Genomic DNA, 22393 nt, shown 5'->3' on the forward strand with positions numbered 1-22393 from the left:
CAGTTGACAAGATTTTGAGCTTATTTTTCATAGTCAGTTGAGATACGTTGTTTTTTGCATATTGCCTCTCAGCCCTGTAATGTTTTAATATTATACAATAAATTAGAATCTATACCTTTCTAATGATATAGATGTACTTGCAAGCATATGTGATTTCTGTGCTGTCACAAACAGTGAAATTCTGTAATTCTGCAGTGAGGGCCACCCCTTTCTCTTCTCTCGGTATTCCCTTTAGCTCTAGTGTTATGTATCCAGTCTGTCCCTTAAGTGAAACCATCATTTATCTTGATACATTTTGTCATTAAATTGGGCCTTCATGCCTTGCAGTGTATAATACACTGCTTTTCTGTTGATGGGAGACATGCACGACCCAAGAGCCAGCTCAGATACGTCAATCTCTTGTCAATTATGGTAGATAGGAGTACACAGAAGTCCTTCCATGCAGGGTATGTCCTTCCAGAATTAAATCTCTGTGTTGATGTGACTGTCTTGCTGGGTTGGATTTTCTCTGGACTGAAAGGAATGCTCTCTAGACCGCATCCTCTTTGGAAGGCATTTGTTAGGAGGCTGTGGTCTGACCAGACACTGCCTTTAGCAGCAACGTGTTTCTGATTGTGCCGCAGTGCGGCATCCTTTCAGTTGTATTAGAGGTGCTGTGGCACAGTCTGGGGAAGACTGTAGCTTAAAAACAGCTTGTAAAACTGTAGTGTGAGTGGTTGGGGTTTTTTAAGCTCTAGGATCTTATCTCGAAGAGCCCAGTTCCCCCAGTACAACTGAAGACGTGGCATGCAATGACATAGGAGCAGGAATACCCTAAGCTGGTATCGCTGCTGAAGGCCGTGTGTCATTCTGGTATGGTTTGACACTTTTCTTCATACTCACTCTAATAACATTAACTCTAAGTTAAACTTAGGCTCTAAAAGTCTCTAAATCGCTGTGGGAATGGGTTTTATCATTCATACTGACTTGGCTAGGTCAGTGTCTCCTCATCAATGAGGTGTGGTGTCCAGGTGAACAGAATTTGCCAGAACTGTGCTAGTTTGCAATTGTCTGCATCAGATGCCAAGAGGAGCAGTGCTGGATTATGAGATGGAGGTAGATGAGCGTCGTAGCCTGATCCAGCTGTGTTGTCCAGGTGCTTTGTGGCAAGTATGCAACAGCAACAATGCAGTTGAGATGTGTCCCAGGCATCTTGCACAGGTATGCTGGAGCTGCGAGTAGCACCCGTGCAGCAAGTACAGTGCTTCTGGGCATCGCTGGCCTCACTGCACGTGTGCCGCAGGGCGCCCAGCTGTATTACACAGCTGGTGTTTCTGGGAAGTGCTGGACAACGTGTCTTCGTGTGCATGTGTTGCACAGACAACCTGGGCATCTTCAAAAGCAGAGAAGGTCCTGCTCGGTGCATACCCACCCATAAGTCTTTAGGAGCTCCTGTATAAAAGTGCTGTAGTCCTCTATTCTGAGGACTGCAGTCCAATAGATACCTGCATTGAAATATTTAATCTCCAATACTCCACACTGTTCATAAGAAAAGAGCAAATCTGTGTAGGTATGTGTGAGGAAAACTCCTCTCCAAGGAGCTAAGTGGAAGAAACAGAAGCAACATTTTGGGGTGGAAGTTTGAAGCTAGAGTCAAAAGATACACTTCCTTCATAATTTTGAGGATCAGTTTTAGAATGATTGATAATCTGGTCTTAAGCACGTTCACTGCTAAGACACTTTTGGTGAAAGTGATGCAAATTGGAGAAGTTGCAGTCATCCTCCTCCAACCGCGCTTTTAGATCCCCTCCCTTGCGCTGGTTCTGGCTCTCAGCTAGTCCTCTACTGAGCCAGTTCCACGTGCCAGACCAGGTAAAATCTCATTCTATGGTTCAAAAAAAGTAGTTTATAGCTAGCCTGGCTCCTGAAATGAGACATACCTACGTTTGATAACTGTAAATACTTTCCCTGTTACATCCCAGCAAATGCTGCTTCTGTGCAGATCATTCAGTGGTTTGCACAGACTTTACCTGGACAACAAGTTTTCAACCTCTTAATATTCGGATTTATCAATGCAGTGTTTCTCTGGTATCCCTTTTCCTTATGGAGCAGAAGACGATGTGGCTGTATTTTAGTTCTGTGAAGCTGTATTTTAGCTTTATGAAAGTGGTATTTGATGATTCAGAGAAGACACACCTAAGACATATTTGAAGCTATCGTAATTGTCTCTGGGCTTTATTGAAGGTGGCGTGAACACAACAAGATTCATAAATTTATAGTTGCGGATGTTCAGTCTAGGATCATTTACTTAATGTTGTTTCTCTGAAGCTAAGAAGATATATGGTGTAGGTATAAAATATCCTTACGTTTAGTATTCCATTTTGTGTATTTTTCATGTTGTCTTTTTTTACAGACTTTTCGGTGGCAAGCCTAGTAAACAAGTTCCCATCACCACAGCTGAAAATATGAAAAATTCAGTAGTCATCTCCAATCCGCACGCTACTATGAACCAGCAGGGTAATCTGGATTCCCCATCTGGCAGCGGTGTGCTGAGCAGTGGGGGCAGCAGTCCTCTGTATGGTAAAAACACAGATACGAACCAATCCCCACTAGCTTCTAGTCCCAGTTCAGCACATTCAGCTCCTTCCAACAGTTTAACGTGGGGTACCAACGCAAGTAGCTCTTCTGCTGTTAGCAAGGATGGCCTTGGATATCAGTCTGTGAGCAGTCTTCATACCAGCTGCGAGTCCATTGATATCTCTCTGAGCAGTGGAGGTGGGCTGAGCCATAACTCCTCCAGTGGCTTGATTCCAGGCTCTAAAGATGATTCTCTGACTCCCTTTGTCCGAACCAACAGTGTTAAGACTACATTGTCTGAAAGGTTAGTAGTTCTTTCTCTCGCTTCCATTAAGCTTGTATGTGTCTCAAATGTGAGTGAAGTCCTGGCAGCAGCAGCCAATACTGCAGACACAAATCAAGTTGTGCTCCTTGCGAGATAAAACTGGATGGTATTACTAGAACATACAAAGAAGCCATTCCAGGCAAGGAGCCCAGTTCAGAGCAAGGGGATGGGTTCAGGTGAGGTTTTTAATTTGCTGTGATAGCCAGCGTGGCAACTTTTCTTGCTACCATATTATACCTAATATTTGAATTTTGCATCATATATTATCCTTCCCAAGTCAACCTGATAGTGATATTCAGATAAGCCTCCGGTGTTGTTACGATTTTGATTTGAGAAGCCAAGTGTTTCTTGTTAAACTTCTTGTTTGTAACATTTGGCAGGCTTTTAAGCTGGAGGTCATGCTGCAAAGAGAAGTCCCTGTCTCCCCAGTCACTTGATCCCTTCTTAGCCTCTCCCTGCTGCCCTGTCCCATCCCCAGCTGCTCGCCGTGGTGTTTTAGTACAGCCGTTCGTGAGAATGCTTGGTGAACTCGACTGGGAGATGGATCCAACTGAAAAATGATCACCTGAATCGTATTTCAGACTGGTCAGTTCCCCAGCTCGTTACAGGATGGGATTCATCGGTATCTGTGTGGACACAGAGCAGGAGCTGGGAGCAGACTGAGCAGGGAGGAGGGAACGGGACTGCTGTTTCAGCATCAGAGCTCTGTGGAAGGCAGCAGTAGCCCTGCAAGCACTGGAAATCAGTTATATCCTGAAGTGTTAATTACTTCGTCAAGTAGCGATGTTTTTGTAGCTGCGTCTCTGGGAGAAATTACTGCTGAGTATCATGTTCTGACAGCTTGGGTTTCTGTTTGTGTTTGATTATGACTCCTTTCTGTTCTCTCCTCTTTCCATTCTAATATCTCTTCTCTTGTTTTCTGTCTTGTTGGACTGATTCTTCTAGCCCTCTTTCTTCCCCTGCTGCTAGCCCCAAATTCTGCCGAAATACTTTGCCCAGGAGACAGGACAGGTAATGCTGTCTCAGGACAGGAGTACGCACAAGGCTGTAGGTTTTGTTGCCCATCTCGCTGAAGCAAATTGTTTTGTGACAGACTGTGCTCAGTGGAGTCCTCTGCTGTGTTCATTGTTCAGGTGTGAGCTGACACAAAGACATGCCAGTGAGAGTCCCCTCAAACACCCCATCTGTCTGCCTAAAGCAAGCTGGAGAACGGCATACGGCAGAGTTGGCATGTTTTTGGCGTTGCTCCTGTTACTGGGACCATCTTTTGGTTTGTGGGGGTGTTTGGGTTTGGGTTTTTTTCCCCTCATTTCTTTGCCAAAGGCAATTTGAAAAGCTTGCCATTTTTTTTTCTACCGATCTGAACTCTCACTAGCATTTCAGCATTCCTCTGGCATGCTGCTTTTCCCACTGCCGTTCCGGCCTGTCCTTTTTGTCGTGAAGTCCCTGTGTCATTCAGTGTCGTCAGTCTTTTATTGCAATTTGGCTCATGAGTGTTTTGCAGGGACCTGGGTACATCCATCCTTGTAAAGATGAATGTTCATGTTAGGAAAAGATGACCCGAATCTAAACATTCTAGCTCACTTTTGCTCACCGTTGTGATTTAGCTAGAAGGATTGTCATTAAAGTAATTAATTTAAGCACATGGATATTTTCTTTAAAAACAAATTAACAAGACTCTTAGTTACAAGTTCATCAGTTGTCAAAACATAAACTTGAATATTTGGGGTTTGGATGACTAATAGAGTCATTTTACTTCACTAATGGAATTTAAGCGAAGGTTTGAAAATTTAAACAGTCTGGGCTTGATACTTTTACTGCCGTACTTTGCAGCTGCGTAACAGTAATTAGCTGCATTGTCTAAATGGTGTCTGCTGAAAGAAATGAAGGAAAGGTGGCTTGGACTTGAAGATTCTCAGCAGCTTTCACAAATAGTGTGCCTCACACCTGCTGAAAAGCATATTTTTCAGCATCCATTTGACGTTTAAAGAGCCATTTTTGTTCATTGTGAGTAGGAGAAATAGCAAAACCACGTTGTGAACAGATGCGATTCATTGGCATGGTACCAGATGCATGTTTGTGCAAATCCACACCTGGGTGAGGAGGTTTTTGCATGTTTCTGTAGGAAGGCCCCAGCACCTTTTCTTCTGAGAAGGTGGTGCAGATATTTGTCCGTCCTTCTTCGTCCTGATCTTACTCCTTCCCTTTTGTTCTTCTCTGAAGTTCTTCTCTTTTAACTTTTCTGCAGCGACCCACATCTTGATAGGAACACTTTGCCTAAGAAGGGACTCAGGTATTGGTGTTTCCACATGGATTAACAGCTTCTCTTGTGGCTTTGGAGTTTGCTTTGTGTTTCTGTTGTGGCTGGTGGTGATGGTCGCAGTTTGCAAGAGGTGGCAACAATATTGTTCTTTCTTTCCTTCTTTCTTTCTTTAATCCTCAAAGAAGGCCATTGACCACGGTGCTTTTTTTCATCCAGTGACTTTTCCGCTTGAGCAAGAACTGTGGCTTTTGCTGGCTGAATTGCTGAAAAGCAGCTTGTAAACTGTCACTGGGCTTGACTTGAAAACAATAATTTTGCAGCTTCTGTGGCTTAGTACGTGGAATGACTTGAAATCATTGTCACCCCGGGAACCTTGGTGTTGATACACACATAGGAAAGATTTTCAATTTCACGCCAAACCTTTTAGGATGAGATTGGACATATTAATTTAAAAGAATATTTGCTTCAGAATACCTAAAAGTATAGTGTTTATGGAAATAATTTATGCTCTTCAAGAAAAGAACAAAAAAAACCCCAAACAGACTTTTGGCAATTGTCTTCTAATAGATTTTGTACATCTGTAAGGTTATAATTTTTGTAACATTAAAAAAATGCACCAAATACCTGCTTAATAGCCTTCTGACTATTGAGTCTTCAACTCTGGCTTTTCATGGCATCGCAAGCAATCCTAGCAAGCCAATCAACATTAGGCATATTAATTACATGCTTTAAGTGTTACAGAATTTATAGAAGCTGTCTTAGACAATTTAGAAAATTGCAGCTTCAGAACTGCTTAATGCGGCTTCTGGGCTCACTGAGCTGCTGCCCTGAAACTGCAGCTGCAGTTTATCCTCTGCTCTACACATGGTTCTTCACAGCAGCTTTGTCCCATGACGCCATGAAGCCTTTCTCAAAATGGCATTTTGGTTTAAAATGTTTCTCTGGTTCTCCAGTATGCCTCTAATAAATAAAGACTCTCTTTTAAGACCGAAACATATGAGTGCTGAAGAGGTAGGTATTAAAGCTGCAAAAAAAAAACAACCCTTAGTGTGTTCAAGTAAAATGACTGTTTAAAGCCCCTTTCTTAATAACTGATATATGTGCAAAGTTGAAGAGCTGCAGATAGTCAGGGAGGGTTGCGTAAGTGTTGAGGGACAAGCAGAAGGATGAATGTAATTTTTTGAAAGTAGTTTGAGTTTTTGCAATGTTAATTATTGTAGTTTTCACATTGATTTAAAGTAGTCTTAATAAGTGATAATTTATTGTAGAGTAGTTGGATGGATTCTAATTAATTAAATAGATAGTATCGACTAATAATAGGCTCCAAGTGTCTGGGTTTTGGAAGGAGAGTTGGTAACTCATAAATATTTCACAAAAGCAGATGGCATAGCGTAAGACATGGAAATCCATCAGCAGAGTGTTTCCATGATGCTGTTTCTGTTGATAGCTGTACCCTATCACATATTTCATATGACACCTGTAGTAACATACCTATTTTTCAGGCATCTACAGAAACATATTTTGAATTTTGCTTCAGCTGAAGCCGGTGGGTGTTGTACCATTGATGTTGGCATAGACAACGTTTCCTCTATTTTCTTTGCCTTCAGAAAAGGCTAAGCATAGTCTCCTCTATGATGATTTAATGCTAGTAGTAGTTTTTTACTTTAGTAGTTTTGAACTAAATGGGATACACCTCCACAGGCCTTTATTTTAATGTCTCTGGAATATGAATTGTTGGGTCACAACTTGTTTAAAAATCTGATAATGGCTTTGTTGACTTGAATTTAGCTGTAATATGATAAAAAGCCAGCTAAGCTTAGCAATGCACCAAAATATTAAAATAGCGATAGAATTTTGGCATAACCTAAGAAAAGGGTTTCCAAATTATGGTTTTGTTTTTCAGTCATACATGCGTAACACACATTATATTTTATTCTACAGTACACAACTTTTATCTGCAGCTTTTTGTTTACTGCTAGCTTGGTTACTAGCAAAGCCTTAGGAAAGGAGATTTGGGGTTTTTTTTTCCCAAACAGAAGTGGAATGAATTGGGAACAGCTTAGAACAGCTTGGAACAGCTCTTTAATTCAGAATTGTAATGGGTTTATATCATTTTAATCCTTACATTTTATGTGAGACTTCTTCCATCTTTCTTTCCCTCTCTCTCTCCCAAAGTCTTGTGACATTTCATGGTTGTTTTTTTTAAAAAAAGGAAATTTAAATAAATGTCAAAGTTCATTTTGGAAAAAACTCTTTGTTTTTGCAGGTATACTCCGTCCTCCCAGCTCCGTAATCAAGAAGATGCCAAAGAATGGCTGCGGTCCCATTCAGCAGGAGGACTTCAGGATACTGCTGGCAATTCTCCATTTTCGTCTGGATCCAGCATAACATCACCCTCTGGAACTAGATTTAACTTCTCGCAGCTTGGTGAATAATTATCTGTTTGGATAGTCATAGCAATACATTGTGTCTCTTGAAAACAGCACATTACACAATACAATTTTGTTTCAGCAGTGCCGAGTCCCACATTCAACCTGAGGAAGCACTTTCATTGAAATGAGTAGTGTGACTAATTAGCGTTGTTATCTGGTATGCCCAAAGGTGGCATACTTGCAGTAACTCCTTGAAAATACTTCTCCGGGCATAATCAGATGCCTTAATATAAATTGTGAGCTATTCAGTAGAGCTATTTGTTAATATCACACGTTGGTGTGCTTAAAGCACATAAGACATTGTCTACCTGTTTAGTAATACTGCTTTAAAATTCGAACATATGACTGACTACATGTGCCAGTCTCATTGGTCAAAGAGATTTGATCTTCGTATGTGTTTTTCAATTGTTTCGTTGGAAAATTGCACAAAGCTCAGTCTGAAATAATAGATAAAAGTCAGAAGAGGTTTAAGTCAGAAAAAAAGCTGTTCCTTCACTTTATTACGTTGATGAAAGTAAACACTTTTTAAACGAAGGAGACAGTAAAAATTGATTGGCAGGATCCATAAAGCAGTGCAGATTTTAGTTGACCATATCAGCAGTTGAAATAAACTCATTTAAATTGCTAGAAGTGCTTGTCTCTGGTGCGAAGAGTAAATATTCCTTAGTTGCCTTTGCAATTTGTTTAGGTATGTACATCAATCCTAACAGTATATCTGTAGTCTGTAAGTTAAATGACATTTGGAAAGTATATGTTGAACAGACGTTTTCTGTTTCTTTTTGACCTTTAGAAGCTCCTCCATCTCTAATGGAATCATAAATAATATGCAAAATAGTTAAGCCTATACCTGTGAACTTGTTGTATTGTGTGAATTTGCAGCAGCTTACATGGCCACTTATTCCCAGTGCAGTTTTGAGTTGCAGCAGTGATGTTTTAGAGCTTCTCTTTGAGTGCGCTGAAAAGAAACAGATTAAATAAACAGCTTTAAATAAACTGACACTAAATAAAATTTCTGCTGAATATACACCCAGTGTAATTATATTGCCAACAGCTAACAAACTGTCATGAAAGTTCATGAAAAGTACTGTAATGGTCGAAAAAAAAGTGTAGTCATAGGCCCAGAAAGTTAACTCTTTATGAAGAACATTTAAGATTATTTACATTAATAAACTTCAGAAGCTATTTGGCTGCAAGCAGTTACCAAAGCAAAAAGAGAAGATATTTTTCTGTGTTCTTACGAAAAGAGCTTGGAGATACTGGAGTCAAGAGAGGTCACTGCGTTTAATTTAATAGCAAATGTTGATATGCAAGTTGAGCACCTTGAAACGGAATTATTTGATCTTCTACAATAGTCTGTATCGGTTGATGGTGTCTATGGAAACAGGCAATGACAGCACACAAAGAGGAACCTGCCAGTTCAACAGCAATTTTGTTGTTCTCTTCTTTTCCACAAATTAACTAGTTCTTAGTAAATAGCAGGAATAATTTTAGCACAACGGTTCTTTAAAAAAATGTGAAACTGGAGTAGATGTTTTGCACTCTAAACACTGGCTGGGAGACCGTTGGCTTTTGAAGCAAAATTGATATTTTTATAGTTCTTGGGACCTCATAGTGGAAAGAAACAGTTCTGAAATATGCAACTGTTAGGAAACTAAAGCTCTTAAAATTTGTGACTTAAAGACATGGACAAATGTCATTTTCTGAGAACTTGAAGGCTTTGAAGGAGGTAGTTCATAAGGCCTGTTCTGTATAGCCACAATACTACTTTAAACCCCTTCAGTTATTTTGGTCCTTTTTGAGAAAGGACTGTTCCAAATTATAGGAGGGTTAATTAATTCATGCCTACAAGGTGTTAGTGAGTTGACTGAGCTTGTCTGTGGAAGCATAGACATATCACCCAGTGTTTAAAATGACTTATTTATTTGAGTTTTCCTATTCACTAGCTTGATTTATATATCTCTTACTTTATTTCAGTGAATTTAGAAAAATAATGAGGCCTGGAGAGAATGAGATAAAAAAATTTGTGCCTTAAAAAAAAAGGGGGTTTGGTAGTTGCAGAAAAATTAGGTATGAAAATTGGTGGTTGGGGACATAAATTGGTGTTTATTCTTTACTTTACAGCAAGTCCAACCACTGCAGCCCAGATGAGCCTGTCCAATCCAACCATGCTACGGACCCACAGCCTCTCCAATGCAGATGGTCCTTATGACCCCTATAGCGATACGCGCTTCAGGAACAGCTCGATGTCCCTGGACGAGAAAAGCAGAACCATGAGCCGGTCTGGCTCTTTCCGCGATGGCTTTGAAGAAGGTCAGTAAAACGTGTGATGGTGCTGGAAATGATCAGAAGATGGCTTTCTCGCATAAGCCAAGTATAAATTTGTTGCCTTTCAGTTCAGCGTAGGGGTCATTTCAGAGCACAGTTCTCTCTGTGTCTGTCTCTCCGTGTTAGATAAATCTTTAGTCCTAGTCATCACTTTTCTGATGATACTCATTCAGCGATCCTTCTGGCCAGGCATAGGAAAGCATGTAAGTGTTGGACCTAGACCATCGCTGTTCAGGAAATTGTTTAAACGCAGTCTGTGCTTCATTTGTAGTGATCTCCTAGTGACTGTAGTTCATGCTTAGAGTTAGCATATTAAAGTGTTTCCTTGAATAGGACTATTCTCCTGAACCTGGGCCTCCACACTTCTGTTTGTAGTATAAATAATTGATATCAGCCAGGCTGTTGTTTCTATCCCAGTTAATTTTTCCAGTGTTTAATCTGTATTCAAATTGTCTTTGCTTTTTAATTCTGCTGAATGTCCTGGGTTGATGTCACACAGCTTCCACAGAAGGGACCTGAGTAGTTCTTCAAAACATGCAGGCTCTTCTTTTTCATTCTTCATCGTCTTTTCAAATATGTAATCATACCTGATAAAAGAAGCCCGTGTAGATATAAGAAGAAAAAGCCATTTGCCTATAAATAAATATTTAGTTTGGTTGCTGCTGATCAAGAAACCCTGTGCCTGTAGCAGGAGTAGCTATGAGCACATGTTAAAACCCTGAAGTGTTGCACTTTGAGAAGTCAAGCTTGGGGTGAGCTCTGGGAGTGGTTCATAGGAAGCTCTTTCACCATTAGCTCTTTGACTCTTGAATGTCCTTTCTGGTGAGGACTGGGGGCTTGGTTGTCTATGAAGTACTTTACAGGTCACGCAAGCCTTTGCTGGCTTGCTTGTTCCGCTGCTGAAGACCTGCACTTACTCAGCAGTGTTAATCGCAGTACCCCTAGAGCCAGGCATGCATGGGAGTCACGCTTAAGTGCTTGTAGGAGCCTTTAGAGGCGACAGCATGCCTTCCTGGAGATACTGGGTATCCCATCAGTTTTCTGCCTTTGGAAGAGGTAGAAAATGCGTATTGGATATGGCTCCGGAAAGATTCAGGGCTAATTCATTATTGAATTTAGCCCGTCTAACTTCATAACATTTAATAGTATTTGAGAGGCCCGTGGCTGAGGATCTTCATTAGGGGTTGAAAATTATTAGAATAACGCTGTAGGGCTGAAAACTGTGTCATTGCAGGAATTAAACTTTATTTGTGCCGTGCTCTCGGAAAGCCAGATGATCGTGAACAGTCAAAGATTGCTGGATACTTAGTTGAATTCTGTTCTGCAATGAACAGTCCTGCTCTTACGAAAGAGTTCCTTAATAGAATCTGTGAAGGAATTTAAATCATTGCATCTGTGTTATTAGATGATTTACTAAAAAAGCTGCTAGGGCAAAACTTACTCAGGTTTTATTGGCGACATGCTAAAAAAAAAATGTAACTCTGGTCTTTTAAGTGTGCTCTGAGATTGCAGCAAATCCATTTTGGGATGTGGGAGGTTAAACTATCTCTTACAATCCAGAAATTCTTGTCCAGGAGAGGCTAGCTTGGAAGAATATTTAGCAAGTATTACAAGTTTGAGGACAAACCATTAGAGGGGAAGAAAAAAAAGGAAAAGGGAAGAGTTAGGCAAATGTTCCACAAAGTGCTTTTCATTCATTTAAAAAAGTAATGAAAATGAAGTCCAAGAAAACTCTACTAAGTTATGGACTTGAAAGCAAGGGAAAAAGATCACTTTAGTTTACGAGGAAGGAATTTGACCCCACAGTGGACATGCTGAAGGAGTCTCTTTCAGGTTTTCCTAAATTTTTGGCACCTAAAAGGATAGAATACTTCACCAGATGGGATGAATGTTTAGGTACAGGCTCCGTATTTTTGTCTTTGGGTTAAAGGTCTACAGTCGCTCCTCTGGCCATGCAGAAGGCAGGGATAGCCTGCTTATTAGCTCCAGCTTATTTCTCAGGGAATCACAAGTTACAAGTGAGCAACTGATTTGAATAGGTCATATATGTTGTCATGTGCTTTCAAACCTCTGGATCTATTTCACCTTCACCTGGAGAGAATAGATCAAAAGAGTATTATAGAAACTAAATTTGTGGTTAATGAACAAATTGATTTTATAGAATCAGCCAGTGTCAATGAAGCATAAATCCAGGTCTTAAATAAAGCTTACAAACCTACTTCTTAATTATTTATTAGCACATAAGATTATAAGACGCGTTTCTTGCCAACTTCAGCAGGGCTAGGATTTATTCTTAAAAGCCTTTTTTTCTTTTCTCTCCGTGGTGTGAAGTACAGCCGTGTGCTCTCACAGCGCAGCATGTAGGTCGCAGTGTTAGTCGGCCTCGCAGTGCAGAACTCTTTCGATAGGAAGGGTTTCAGGACTGGGCAGGTGCCGGCAGGAACAGCTGGAACTATCCGGAACATCGGGGGAAAAACCACAGCCTAAAACTGAAGCAGTCTCTTGGCTCTCCAGTTGCGCCGCTTCCCTGGCCAGAAGTCTTCTCCAGGAGCTGTGCTGCCTAGAGAGAAAGGAATTGAATTCGTTGTCTTTGGGATATAAATTTTTATTCCTTTTTATATGCTACTGGCTGCAATACCTGTTGTTCTTTCTGCTCTTTGGACTGTGGATCCTGGCTGGACTGTTTCTTTTCTAACATGAAAAAGTGATACATGCTTTCATATGCATTTAGAGTCCTTTAAAATAATAGCTCCAAAACAATTTGGGTTTGTAGCCTGCATGCAGATGCATGTTAACTGCAAAAAAACAGAAATCACATCAAGAGCATAGCTGCCTTCAGGCTCCTCATTAAATAGCCTTAAAGTAGCCGTCTGCAGAGACTTTAAAAAGAAATTGCGCAAAAATATTAACTCCTTGGTTCTACTTGAAACTAGAAGTCTGGAATTATGTACACATTCGAATGATGCAGTGGCGATGTTTTACAAGGCTGGAGTATCATTCCCAGTGTTCTCTCCCTTTTTTTGTTTGAAGTCTTCTTTTCTCCTTGAAAGTCCCATTGTGATCTTAAAAATTCCAGTTGATGCTAACTCGGAAATGTGGGTGTCCCAATCCATTGTAAGGAGATCTGTTTCTTCTCTGGCCAGTTGGCATGGTTGCTTTTTTGAATACATCTCTATTAGTAAAAACTGCACAAAGGAAGAACGTAGAGAGGCAAACCAGCAAATACTGTGTTCTCTGTAGGAGTCCACTGGTGCCTTGTGCAATATTGCCTGCGCTTTGGGCTTTCCATCTTGAAAAGGCGATCCTAAGGGTAAAATGCAGCTGAAAAGTGACAAGGAGAACTTAAGGGCATAGTATCTATGATATGGGAAGAGTTAAAATAGATTAGGAATTTTCAGATTGGAAAAATGATGACGGAAGGGAGGCAATAATATATAATTTAGTGCATTGTAAAGAGAGTGGTTATCCATTACTCCTCATATCACGGGGATGTGGAGACACTCAAGGAACTTACTGAAGGACTCAGCGACAGGTCTGAAACTGCAAAGAATTACATTTCTAAACACAAGAAGAGCTTTTTGTTGCAGACAAAATGTGTCAGTGAATTCAGAAGCGGTTAAGAGAGCTAGTGGTAGCTAAGTCGCAGTGACTATGAAGAATAATGGTCTGAGCAACGTTTCCATCTCAGGAATTTCCATCTCTGCTGATTCCCAGAAGATGCAAAGGTCTACCTGGGGAAAAATCGCTGGGTATCTGCCTCCTGCTTGCATTCTTTTCCCTAGACATGTGCTGCGGTTGCAGCCAGAGATGGAGCACACGATTAGACAGAACCTGGGTCTGACTCTCACTAGTTATTTTTATGATTCTTAATGCAGTGCAGTCCTTAACATCAAACTATAAAGATCATTTTAATTGAAAAAATGATTAACCAGAAAAAGCAAATGGGTGTGAGGGGTTTTTTTTTTTAACTTTCTTGTGGGTATTTTAAATTGTCTTAAATTCCTCCAGAAGCCAATTTAGACTTTGTTTACTTCTCTTTCCAGGCTTGCCGTAGGATATAATGTCAATGGGAAAGCAGAATCCATTTATTATGAATATAGGAGAATTGCAGTGGGTAATTAGAGCAAAATAGCAGCTTTTCTAAACTTTTTTTTTGGCTGGAGGATTTAGATAAAAGAAAAAGTGACTTAACATGATTTCTTTTGATTTGTATGAAATTGTCTGAAGTTTGAATGAAAGTTTCAGTGAAATGTGTTTTGTTTCTAAAAATAAAAAAAAAAAGGAAATGTAATTTTGCGTATTTTGGTAACAGAAAGAACAGCTTCGGGTAGTTTTTTTTCAATAGCATGATCAAAAAGAAAATGAAGTTATATGTAATGCCTAACACTGAGGTGATGGTAACAACCTTGATAATCAATGTGTATGTGTGTCTTTGAATGTGTCTTTAAATGCAAAAGCTGCTGGAAACAGTTTCTCTTCCAGAAAAGGTTTTGTAGCCGTGTTTTCACTCTGGTAATTTTTCTATGAGAGAACGAACTTTGCCTTGTTAAATAAATGTCATTCTTTTAAAGAAAGACCGAAAAACCCTGCAGGAGTAGGGAATGTTCAGCTCATCGATGCCCGTGATGCAGCTCGCTTGTAGTCAGTGGAAGGAAGATGCAGCTGCATGTGGAGAACAGTGCAGAGCCCCAGAATTAGACAATGGCTTTTGCCCTGGGTGCTCCACATCATCTCCTGGAGCATCTGGTTACACGCTGGAGCTGGGTATCATGATCTTCACGGGACAGCTCCATCTTGGTCTGCCGCTTAAAGAAAACACCACCACCCCTCCCCAGTCTTATCTAAAACTGAAGACCAAGCAGTTAGATTTATTTCTGTAATCTCTCCTGCATTTCAGTTAATTCGTTGCTTTTTTTTATCCTGAGTAAGCCCTTTTGCAAGACTCTAGAGATAAGCTGTCCAAAGAAATATTTATATCTGCACAAATCTTCATCAAAACTTTTCTTCTTAATCTTGACCTCATTCCCACCCTCCCCCCAAAAAGTGTTATTAAATTGTTAAAACAGCTTTACCAAATCAAGGTTTATGGATTCTGTTACTTGGCCATGCATTTTTCAAACTGTACACTATTGATGCAATAGTATTATTCAGTTTATGATGGATGATGAAATTTGTGAAAGTATTTCTTCAGTAGGCTGTGGATGATCTGCGATGATTCCACTGTGTGGTTGCTGTATTTATAGTCATTGTGTTTATTTTCTTTCCTTTAGTGCATGGTTCTTCTCTCTCTTTGGTATCCAGTACGTCATCGATTTATTCAACAGTGAGTATAATGAAATGAACAATTTGGGTTTACTAATCAAAATTATTGAATTGACTGGTCTTATTGTGCTAATTGCTTTTGCCATTCAAGGAGGGGGAAAAAGCGCTTTTCAGTTGGTTGTGTATGTTCATGAAGATGTTTGTGGATATGGATATTTAGCAGTATCCTCATTAAACACAGACCTTAATAGCCTAAAAGCAGCAGTTTATTTTTTGAGTCAGTATTTTACAAGTATGCTAAATAAGTTTTGCTACAAAGGACCTAACTAGATCTGAGGAGGTTTGAACTTCATTACCTAAAGCACCCCAAAATTTGCTGAATAAAGTCATTTCAGCCTTGTATTAGTGATTTGCTACTAAAGAAGTTTGAGAGAGTTTTTTAATGCACAGATCTTAATAATTCTAAAGAAGCCATTTGTTCACTATGCCAGTAAGATTTTCTCCAAAAGCATGTATTCATTTAGGTTATCTGATCCTAAAATAAGGCTTACTGGAGTTTGAAAATACAGGGCTTTTTTAGATGCATGTTGCAATTGCTTATTTTCTTCTGAAAGTCTCATGAAGATTTTTGCATTTAAACCTGTACTACTGAAGACCTTGTAAGCCAAGACTATGCCTGTGCAGTAACGGGGAGGTGAGGCTGCAACATGCAGACCCCACCTGGCCTAGCTTTTCTCTAGCTAGTCGGGGTCTTAACTGCAGCAACCCAGCCCACACAGAACTGCACAGAGGTATGTGGCACTGATGGTTAATTCCCAGTGGCTTTGCTGCTGTCAATATCCAAGCCAGCCAGGTTAAAAGTGGCTCATGTGTTCCTGGCATGCTATGATCGCAGTTTTGGAGGGTTCTTAAAGCAAGACCCTTTTAAAAAATAATGGAGAAGAATTACTTCTGAAATACATATTAATTGAGCAGGATCTTCAATTTCCAATTCTTATGCAAGTAGGATTCATCTTCGTGCCTGCCACACATCCGCATCTGAAACAAGCGTATGTGGTACAAGAGCACGTGGAAGAACTTGCTCTGGGAAGATCGTGTATAACTGTCTGTGAAGCCTGTCAAGCCAGCATGGTGTTATTTAGCCTTGTTTCGCGTACATGTTTCACTGTTAGGAAGCTACATGCCTAACATGGCCTTAAGATCTTGATAATAAATTGAAAATACTGCCTTTCGTTATTGACCTTGCCTCAAGCAAGGTCCCTGTGAAGCCAAAACAGATAACGTGTTGGGAGGATGGAAAACAGACCTTTTCCTCTGGGCTGTTGTTTATAACCGTGAGAGGCCCAAGGAGAGTGCTCGGCAGCTGCTGTCTAAGCTTCTGGTCCATGTGCTTGCTGCCCAGGCACAAGTGGCTCTTAATAGTGTGGTTTGATGGGTATAATTTTCACGGTGGCTGGTAGTGGACGTGTTTACATAAGGACAGCGGAGTGTGTAACTTCCTCCCATCTCTTAGCAGATAAGTTTGGTTAAAAACAAGCCATCATAGCCACAATTTTATCATGCAGACCACAACGGAAGGTCAGGACATCTGCTTTGCATCCTCGGATAACTAGTTGTACGTCCTCGGTTTTTCATCACCACAATGCCTAGGCAGCACCCAAATGGGAGCAATCCCACCCCCACCCCCCCCATACTTGGAATGCACGAACATGGTCTCCATCCCATGGAGAAATGGGGATGGGAGGAAGGGAATTGCCTAGGATCAGCCATCTTCTGTGACGGTCCTGGGTCTTCAGAGCCTGGTGCAGTCCCTCATGCACGGAGCCAGGACCTCACCCTTCCACAGTTCAGACTCGGAGGTGCACTGGTTGGCAGGCTGGGAAGTGGAGCCCAGATTCCTTCCTGCAGGAAGAATTACTGTGCAAGCAGCCTGTTTTATTTACTCTTCAGGAAAAAGAAATTAGGAGATTAGCTTAGTTTGAGTAGGGATGTGGAAATCCAAAATAAGGCCATTCGCATTAGAGTTTTTGAAATGTGGAAAAAAACAAGTCGAAAAAATGGATAAATTTGTCAGGCTGGTTATGTTGTAACATCCTCATGTATTTTCCTCTGTTTTTATTTTATAGCCTGAAGAGAAGTGCCAGTCAGAGGTAAGAGCACATCGTGTTTGACAAGCAGAAATGTTCTGTCAAGACACGCTGCGTTTTGTGTCTTGCTATCTTGTTTCTCCGTATTACGGTGCAGTAAAGCGCTCTCTTAAAATATATAGATCCGCAAGCTACGAAGAGAGTTGGATGCATCCCAAGAAAAAGTGTCAGCTCTGACAACTCAGTTGACTGCCAATGTGAGTACAACTCTGAGAACAAACGCTAACAGGGAGTGCATTTAATGCACCGATTACCACCCCCATTTTTCTAAGTGACAAAAAGATTTTGTGTGTACAACGTTCGGTTCGCATTACCTATGTGTTTATAAAAATAACTGCATGCATGTGGGACCTTTCCAAAAATATCCTCTGTCCTACTGAATTGTCTTACGTCTTTCTTTAAATACTGAACTATAATATTCATTTGGCTTTATATATATGTAAACCATCTTCAGATTTTGAGAAAATCATTTAAGACAGGGTTTTTTTTATAAAAAGTGTCTTACTTTGACGTTTGGGTGGGATGAGATGCAGAAGAAGGTTATAACTGGTAGGAATAAGAACTGGTAGAAACATGGGTTGATGTGCATTATATTTTGCTATTGCATAAAGATGTGTGGGCTAATGGCATGGTAGGTAACAGTGGCATGAGGGGCTCTGAGAACTAATTTAAAGTTATGCCTAAAGAATATCTGATTTTTAACTAGTGTAGACAATACTTCTGTTTGTTTCCTCTGAGGAATTTGATGAATAAGTAGTGTGAGACACTTGGAAAAAAAAGATTTGGAAGCCAGGAGATGTCGAGGCAACACTGTGTATGACCCTGAGCAAGCTTATTTGTGTGTTCTATGCTGTAGTCGCAGATAGCAGAAATCTGCAGAACAGAAGCTTGCTAGAAAAATAAGCAATTCTAGACTAAATAAGCTACAGATGAATAGTCATCAGATCGGATCACATTGACATCCTGGTTTGTGGGAATGAATAAACATCAGAACACATGCTACTGAAGAGGGCATTCCTGTCCATCCGCTCTCTGAATAGGTGGAATACAAACTTGGCAGAGTGAAGGACAGCTCTCATCTGAGCAGGAGCACCTATCATGAGAAGAATTCAACGGGAAATCGACTGTGGTGGTCACTGCAGTCATGGCAGTGCTTCATCCAGCTTGCAAAATGGAAAAGGAAAACCAAGAGCACAGTTAATAAAGTCAAATTAAAGGACTTTGGCTGCATGTAACCACTCAGTCACTTTTCCAAGAGGAAAGGAAAATATTTTTAAAATCTTCCAAAAATTAAATCTTATATTTGCCTCCCAAATACAAAGGGGACTGGACACACAAGTGGGTTTTCATCCAGAAGCTGCTTTTACACGTGAGAAAGGAAGGACCACATTCTCTTGTGTGCATTTTTTTTTGATCATGCTGTTAAATAACCCAGCTTGTGCCCTTCAAACAAAGAACTTCTGAGCTGTGCAGCTCATCCAGCTCTGCCGTAGTTTTGTCGCATTCTTCTGGTGTTCGGATTCCGTCAGCTGTACTCAACACAGGAGTTAGTAGCCTGTCTCCAAGAGCAGTGAGTAGCACAGTCTACTCCATGCAGCCCCAGCTGCCATTAATTTGCCCAAGAACTTGTGTGTGGTTACTCCCACTTTCTTTGTGGAGAATAGTTGTTGACATGCGCTGCTGCTGCTGCATGTTTCTGTTCATCTGGGGGTCATATGGGTTTTGGGGGGTTTTCTGGGTTGCTTTTTTTTTCCCAAAAAAGATGTTAGCATCATTTTTGCTTCATTCACTTTGCTAAGATTTTGGAGTTTTTTATTCGTGCTGTTTAAATGTCTTAGACTTGGAGCTGCCCCTTATTTGTCCGTTCATCAGCTGCAGTCTGCTGCAGAGATGTTGCTACAACTCTCCTGGTAATACATTTCACTCTCTAGCCACCTCTTTTCAGACCAACATACTCTTTTTTCCATGTAAAAGCCCAAGTCTGTTCCTAAAAATGTTAAGACTAATAGCTGTTTTTTGTTAAGATGCTGCTTTATGGACATTTCCTCTGCACAGCAGTTAAAGAAAAAAATGCTTTTAACTTAGGCAGTTTGAATTCATGTGTTTGTTTAATTTTGGGTTTTTTTCCCTGAATTTTGCTGTATACGTAGTGCAGTGTTTAATGCTTCTCAGGCTGTCACAGGCAAGAATTTGAGAAGGTTTCACTCGAACTAGGGAGTGAAGATAACTCTTTTCCATAGCTCACAGAACAATTTCCAGATAGGAATAATTTCAAGGTGCCTGATCCAGTTTTGAAAGAGCAACTTTTTCTGAAGCTTCAGGTCAAAGCACTACGGGTTTGTATCCCATTATCAATCCGTGCGGTCCTGCTTGCCTATTTATTTTTTTCTTTTGCAAAGTATTGCTGAGGATTCCTGGATATCAGTTTTGTTGTTCCCTGTTCATCCTCCCCAACAGAAACGTTGCAGTCTGTGTTTTTAAAGTAAATATTTAGATTTTCAAACATGTGTAGCATGAGGGTTTAAATTACTTTTTGCTATTTTCTCACAGACTCAGCTCTGCTTATTTTCATAGGGGCTGATGGGAACGAGGGATGCACATCCCTGTGTTATTGTACTGCTCGTGTTTGTTTTCATTACGAATGTGAGAACAGTTATTTATGATAAGTCAGCTCTGTGCTGATGATAAGTCTGGAATAGCTCAGTGAAAGCTTTTGCTGTTCTGTATATATTTAGGTGAGAGAATCTCCTTTTCCGCTTGGAAAGATTTTGCACAATATTACTTGTCATTGTGTGTATAGAATTTTTTTTAATAGAGAAATCAAATATTATTATGGTTAGTGTAGATTATTATGGCCAATAAGACAAATATATATACGGAACTATGCATGTGTTCAGTTGCATATGCAACTGCATGTAGATGTATATTTAAATATCTATCTATAGATATCTATGTGTCTGTAGATAGATATCTATCTATAAACAGATATATAGATAGATATACATGTCTATCTATAAATCAGTGCCATATCATGACAGGAGAAACATAGTTACTTTGTATCAAGTTCCTTTCAGTGTTCTCAATCTATTTTCCCTTCCTTTTACTTCTCAGTCATTTTCAGTTCTTAGCTGATGTCCTGAACATAATCGACATTGGGTTCTCGGTGCTTCATGGGAAAAGAAAAAAGGGGAATTGGCTAGCCACCGGGAAGTTCTGGATGATATTTAGCATGTGGAACTTGGTTGCAAGCAAGATGTGCTCCAATACTGGAGATTTCTTTTCATTAGATGCGGGTCTGTCAGCTGATAAAGCATCTGGCAGATGCTGCAGTGGCCCTGGCTCCATCCTTACCCCTCTCTGCAGAGGAGGCATCTCTGGGCTGAACTGACTGACTTGGCTTTCAGAGTTCTCCCATTGGGTAGCCCAGTGAGAATCTCCACCTCTGTGACTTCCAGCATCTTTTGCCCTTAAATATCATAGAATGGTGAGGGTTGGAAGGGACCTTAAAGATCATCTGGTTCCAACACCCCTGCCATGAGCAGGAACATCTTCCACTAGAATAGCCACAAGGAAAATAGTGATCTAGTTGGAGGAAAGCTTCTGCCTAGCTTTCCTTTTCTAAAAACTTGCTTTATATTTTATTTGCTGTTTTCAGCTTTATTTTACTTTTTAGGGCATCCTCCTAAAACTTGGGAGTGGCATTTTGTGTTTTTTTATGTTCTCTGGGAGAAGATTTAAACTTTTTGCAAAAAGCTCTGTGGCAGAAGTTACTTTATCTGTGTGAGGGTACCTGAAAACTATCACCAAGTAATATTATGCATACTAGTAGTGGCGCACATAAAAAGTCAAAGATTAATTCAGATTTCAGAAATGAACAGCAGGAGATGTTTAGAAATATGGATCGATTTGTCTCTTTTTCCTCCATGCGTTTTGTGATAGGAGGTCTTTTCATGTCACTGCTTGCAATAGTTTGGGGACATGGCTAGATAGCCAAGGATGTCCTTCCATGCCTTTTTGGTATCAGGAATACGTTCGGGTGACAAGATGTATTCCCAAAAGCATCCTTTAAAAGCCTCAGTTACTTAATCTGTGAGATCTTTTAGAAAAATACTGTATCTAATGTGTCTTTCTATTTCAACAAAGTGGCAAAATGCGTTTTCCATTCATCACAAAACCCAAGCAGCTTTAAAGTACATGAACTGGATTAGTCTGAGATGTGGCTCCTCAAAGGACCTTAACTTGTAGGGACCCAAGAGATGTTTTTGTTCTCGGTGTGTTCTGGACGTAGGATTGCCCATTTTACAGAATAAATGAGAATTGCTAAACAGAAAAATATCCTGCTTTGCTGCTCTGTTAGAGTATGCCAGAGGTACCTGTCCTGGCTATCGCAAGGGTGGTACCAAAGAAGTGGGTGTCGCAGCTGACGGAGGACCTGCCTCCAGGACATCTCCTGCTGATGTGCCAGGTCACCGTGTTACTCCTGCGTCTGTGTTTTCTAAAGCGTTTGGTAGCAGCTGCTGCCAAGCAGGGTGTGGGTTATAGCCTAAAATTGCATCATTTCATAGTGTGCTGCTAGTAGTAGCTGTATGTGAAAGAGCTGTGATTGTCTAAGATTTTGAAATTGGTCTGTTACCTTTGGCATTTTGAATTTTCCACAAGTAAATTGTTCCTGGTAGTTTGTTTGCAAGCATTTTCACAACATATGCTCTGCTCACTTGACCTTTTCTAATCAGTGTTATTTTCTCCATATCATTTACACGGCAAGCCATGCAGTGCCCTAGGTGGGCCATTTCAATACCTGCAGAAATGTTCTTGTTTGGGGGGAGAGGACAACTTACTCCTGTGTGGTTTAACTTGCAGGCTCACCTGGTGGCAGCATTTGAGCAGAGCCTGGGGAACATGACGATCCGACTGCAGAGCCTGACGATGACAGCGGAGCAAAAGGCAAGCTTGAAAACCATTTGGGGAAGTCTTGACTTCTCTTTCCAGCATTATTGCCCGTGCTCCTTCTGTAGCTGTGGGGAAAAAAAAAAAATCACATAAGCCATTCGCCTTAGTTTGCTCGATTGTGGCGATAAAGTAA

General features: G+C 40.5%; 1 protein-coding gene across 4 annotated transcripts in view; it reads left to right on the forward strand.

The window, feature by feature from the left end:
- Positions 1-22393, forward strand: part of NAV2 (neuron navigator 2) — a 235825-nt gene that overhangs the window by 188212 nt on the left and 25220 nt on the right. For 2 of the 4 annotated variants that reach the window (XM_075427329.1, XM_075427330.1), the window contains 9 exons: positions 2393-2860; positions 3827-3892; positions 5130-5174; positions 7411-7571; positions 9698-9886; positions 15172-15224; positions 17290-17313; positions 17433-17507; positions 22171-22254. In XM_075427329.1, coding sequence (XP_075283444.1) covers positions 2393-2860; positions 3827-3892; positions 5130-5174; positions 7411-7571; positions 9698-9886; positions 15172-15224; positions 17290-17313; positions 17433-17507; positions 22171-22254 — 1165 coding nt within the window. The remainder of the gene's footprint in view (positions 1-2392; positions 2861-3826; positions 3893-5129; positions 5175-7410; positions 7572-9697; positions 9887-15171; positions 15225-17289; positions 17314-17432; positions 17508-22170; positions 22255-22393) is intronic. The other 2 variants (XM_075427332.1, XM_075427331.1) reach the window with 2 other exon arrangements.

The sequence above is a fragment of the Opisthocomus hoazin genome, chromosome 7, assembly GCF_030867145.1.
Source record: "Opisthocomus hoazin isolate bOpiHoa1 chromosome 7, bOpiHoa1.hap1, whole genome shotgun sequence".
Lineage (NCBI taxonomy): Eukaryota > Metazoa > Chordata > Aves > Opisthocomiformes > Opisthocomidae > Opisthocomus > Opisthocomus hoazin.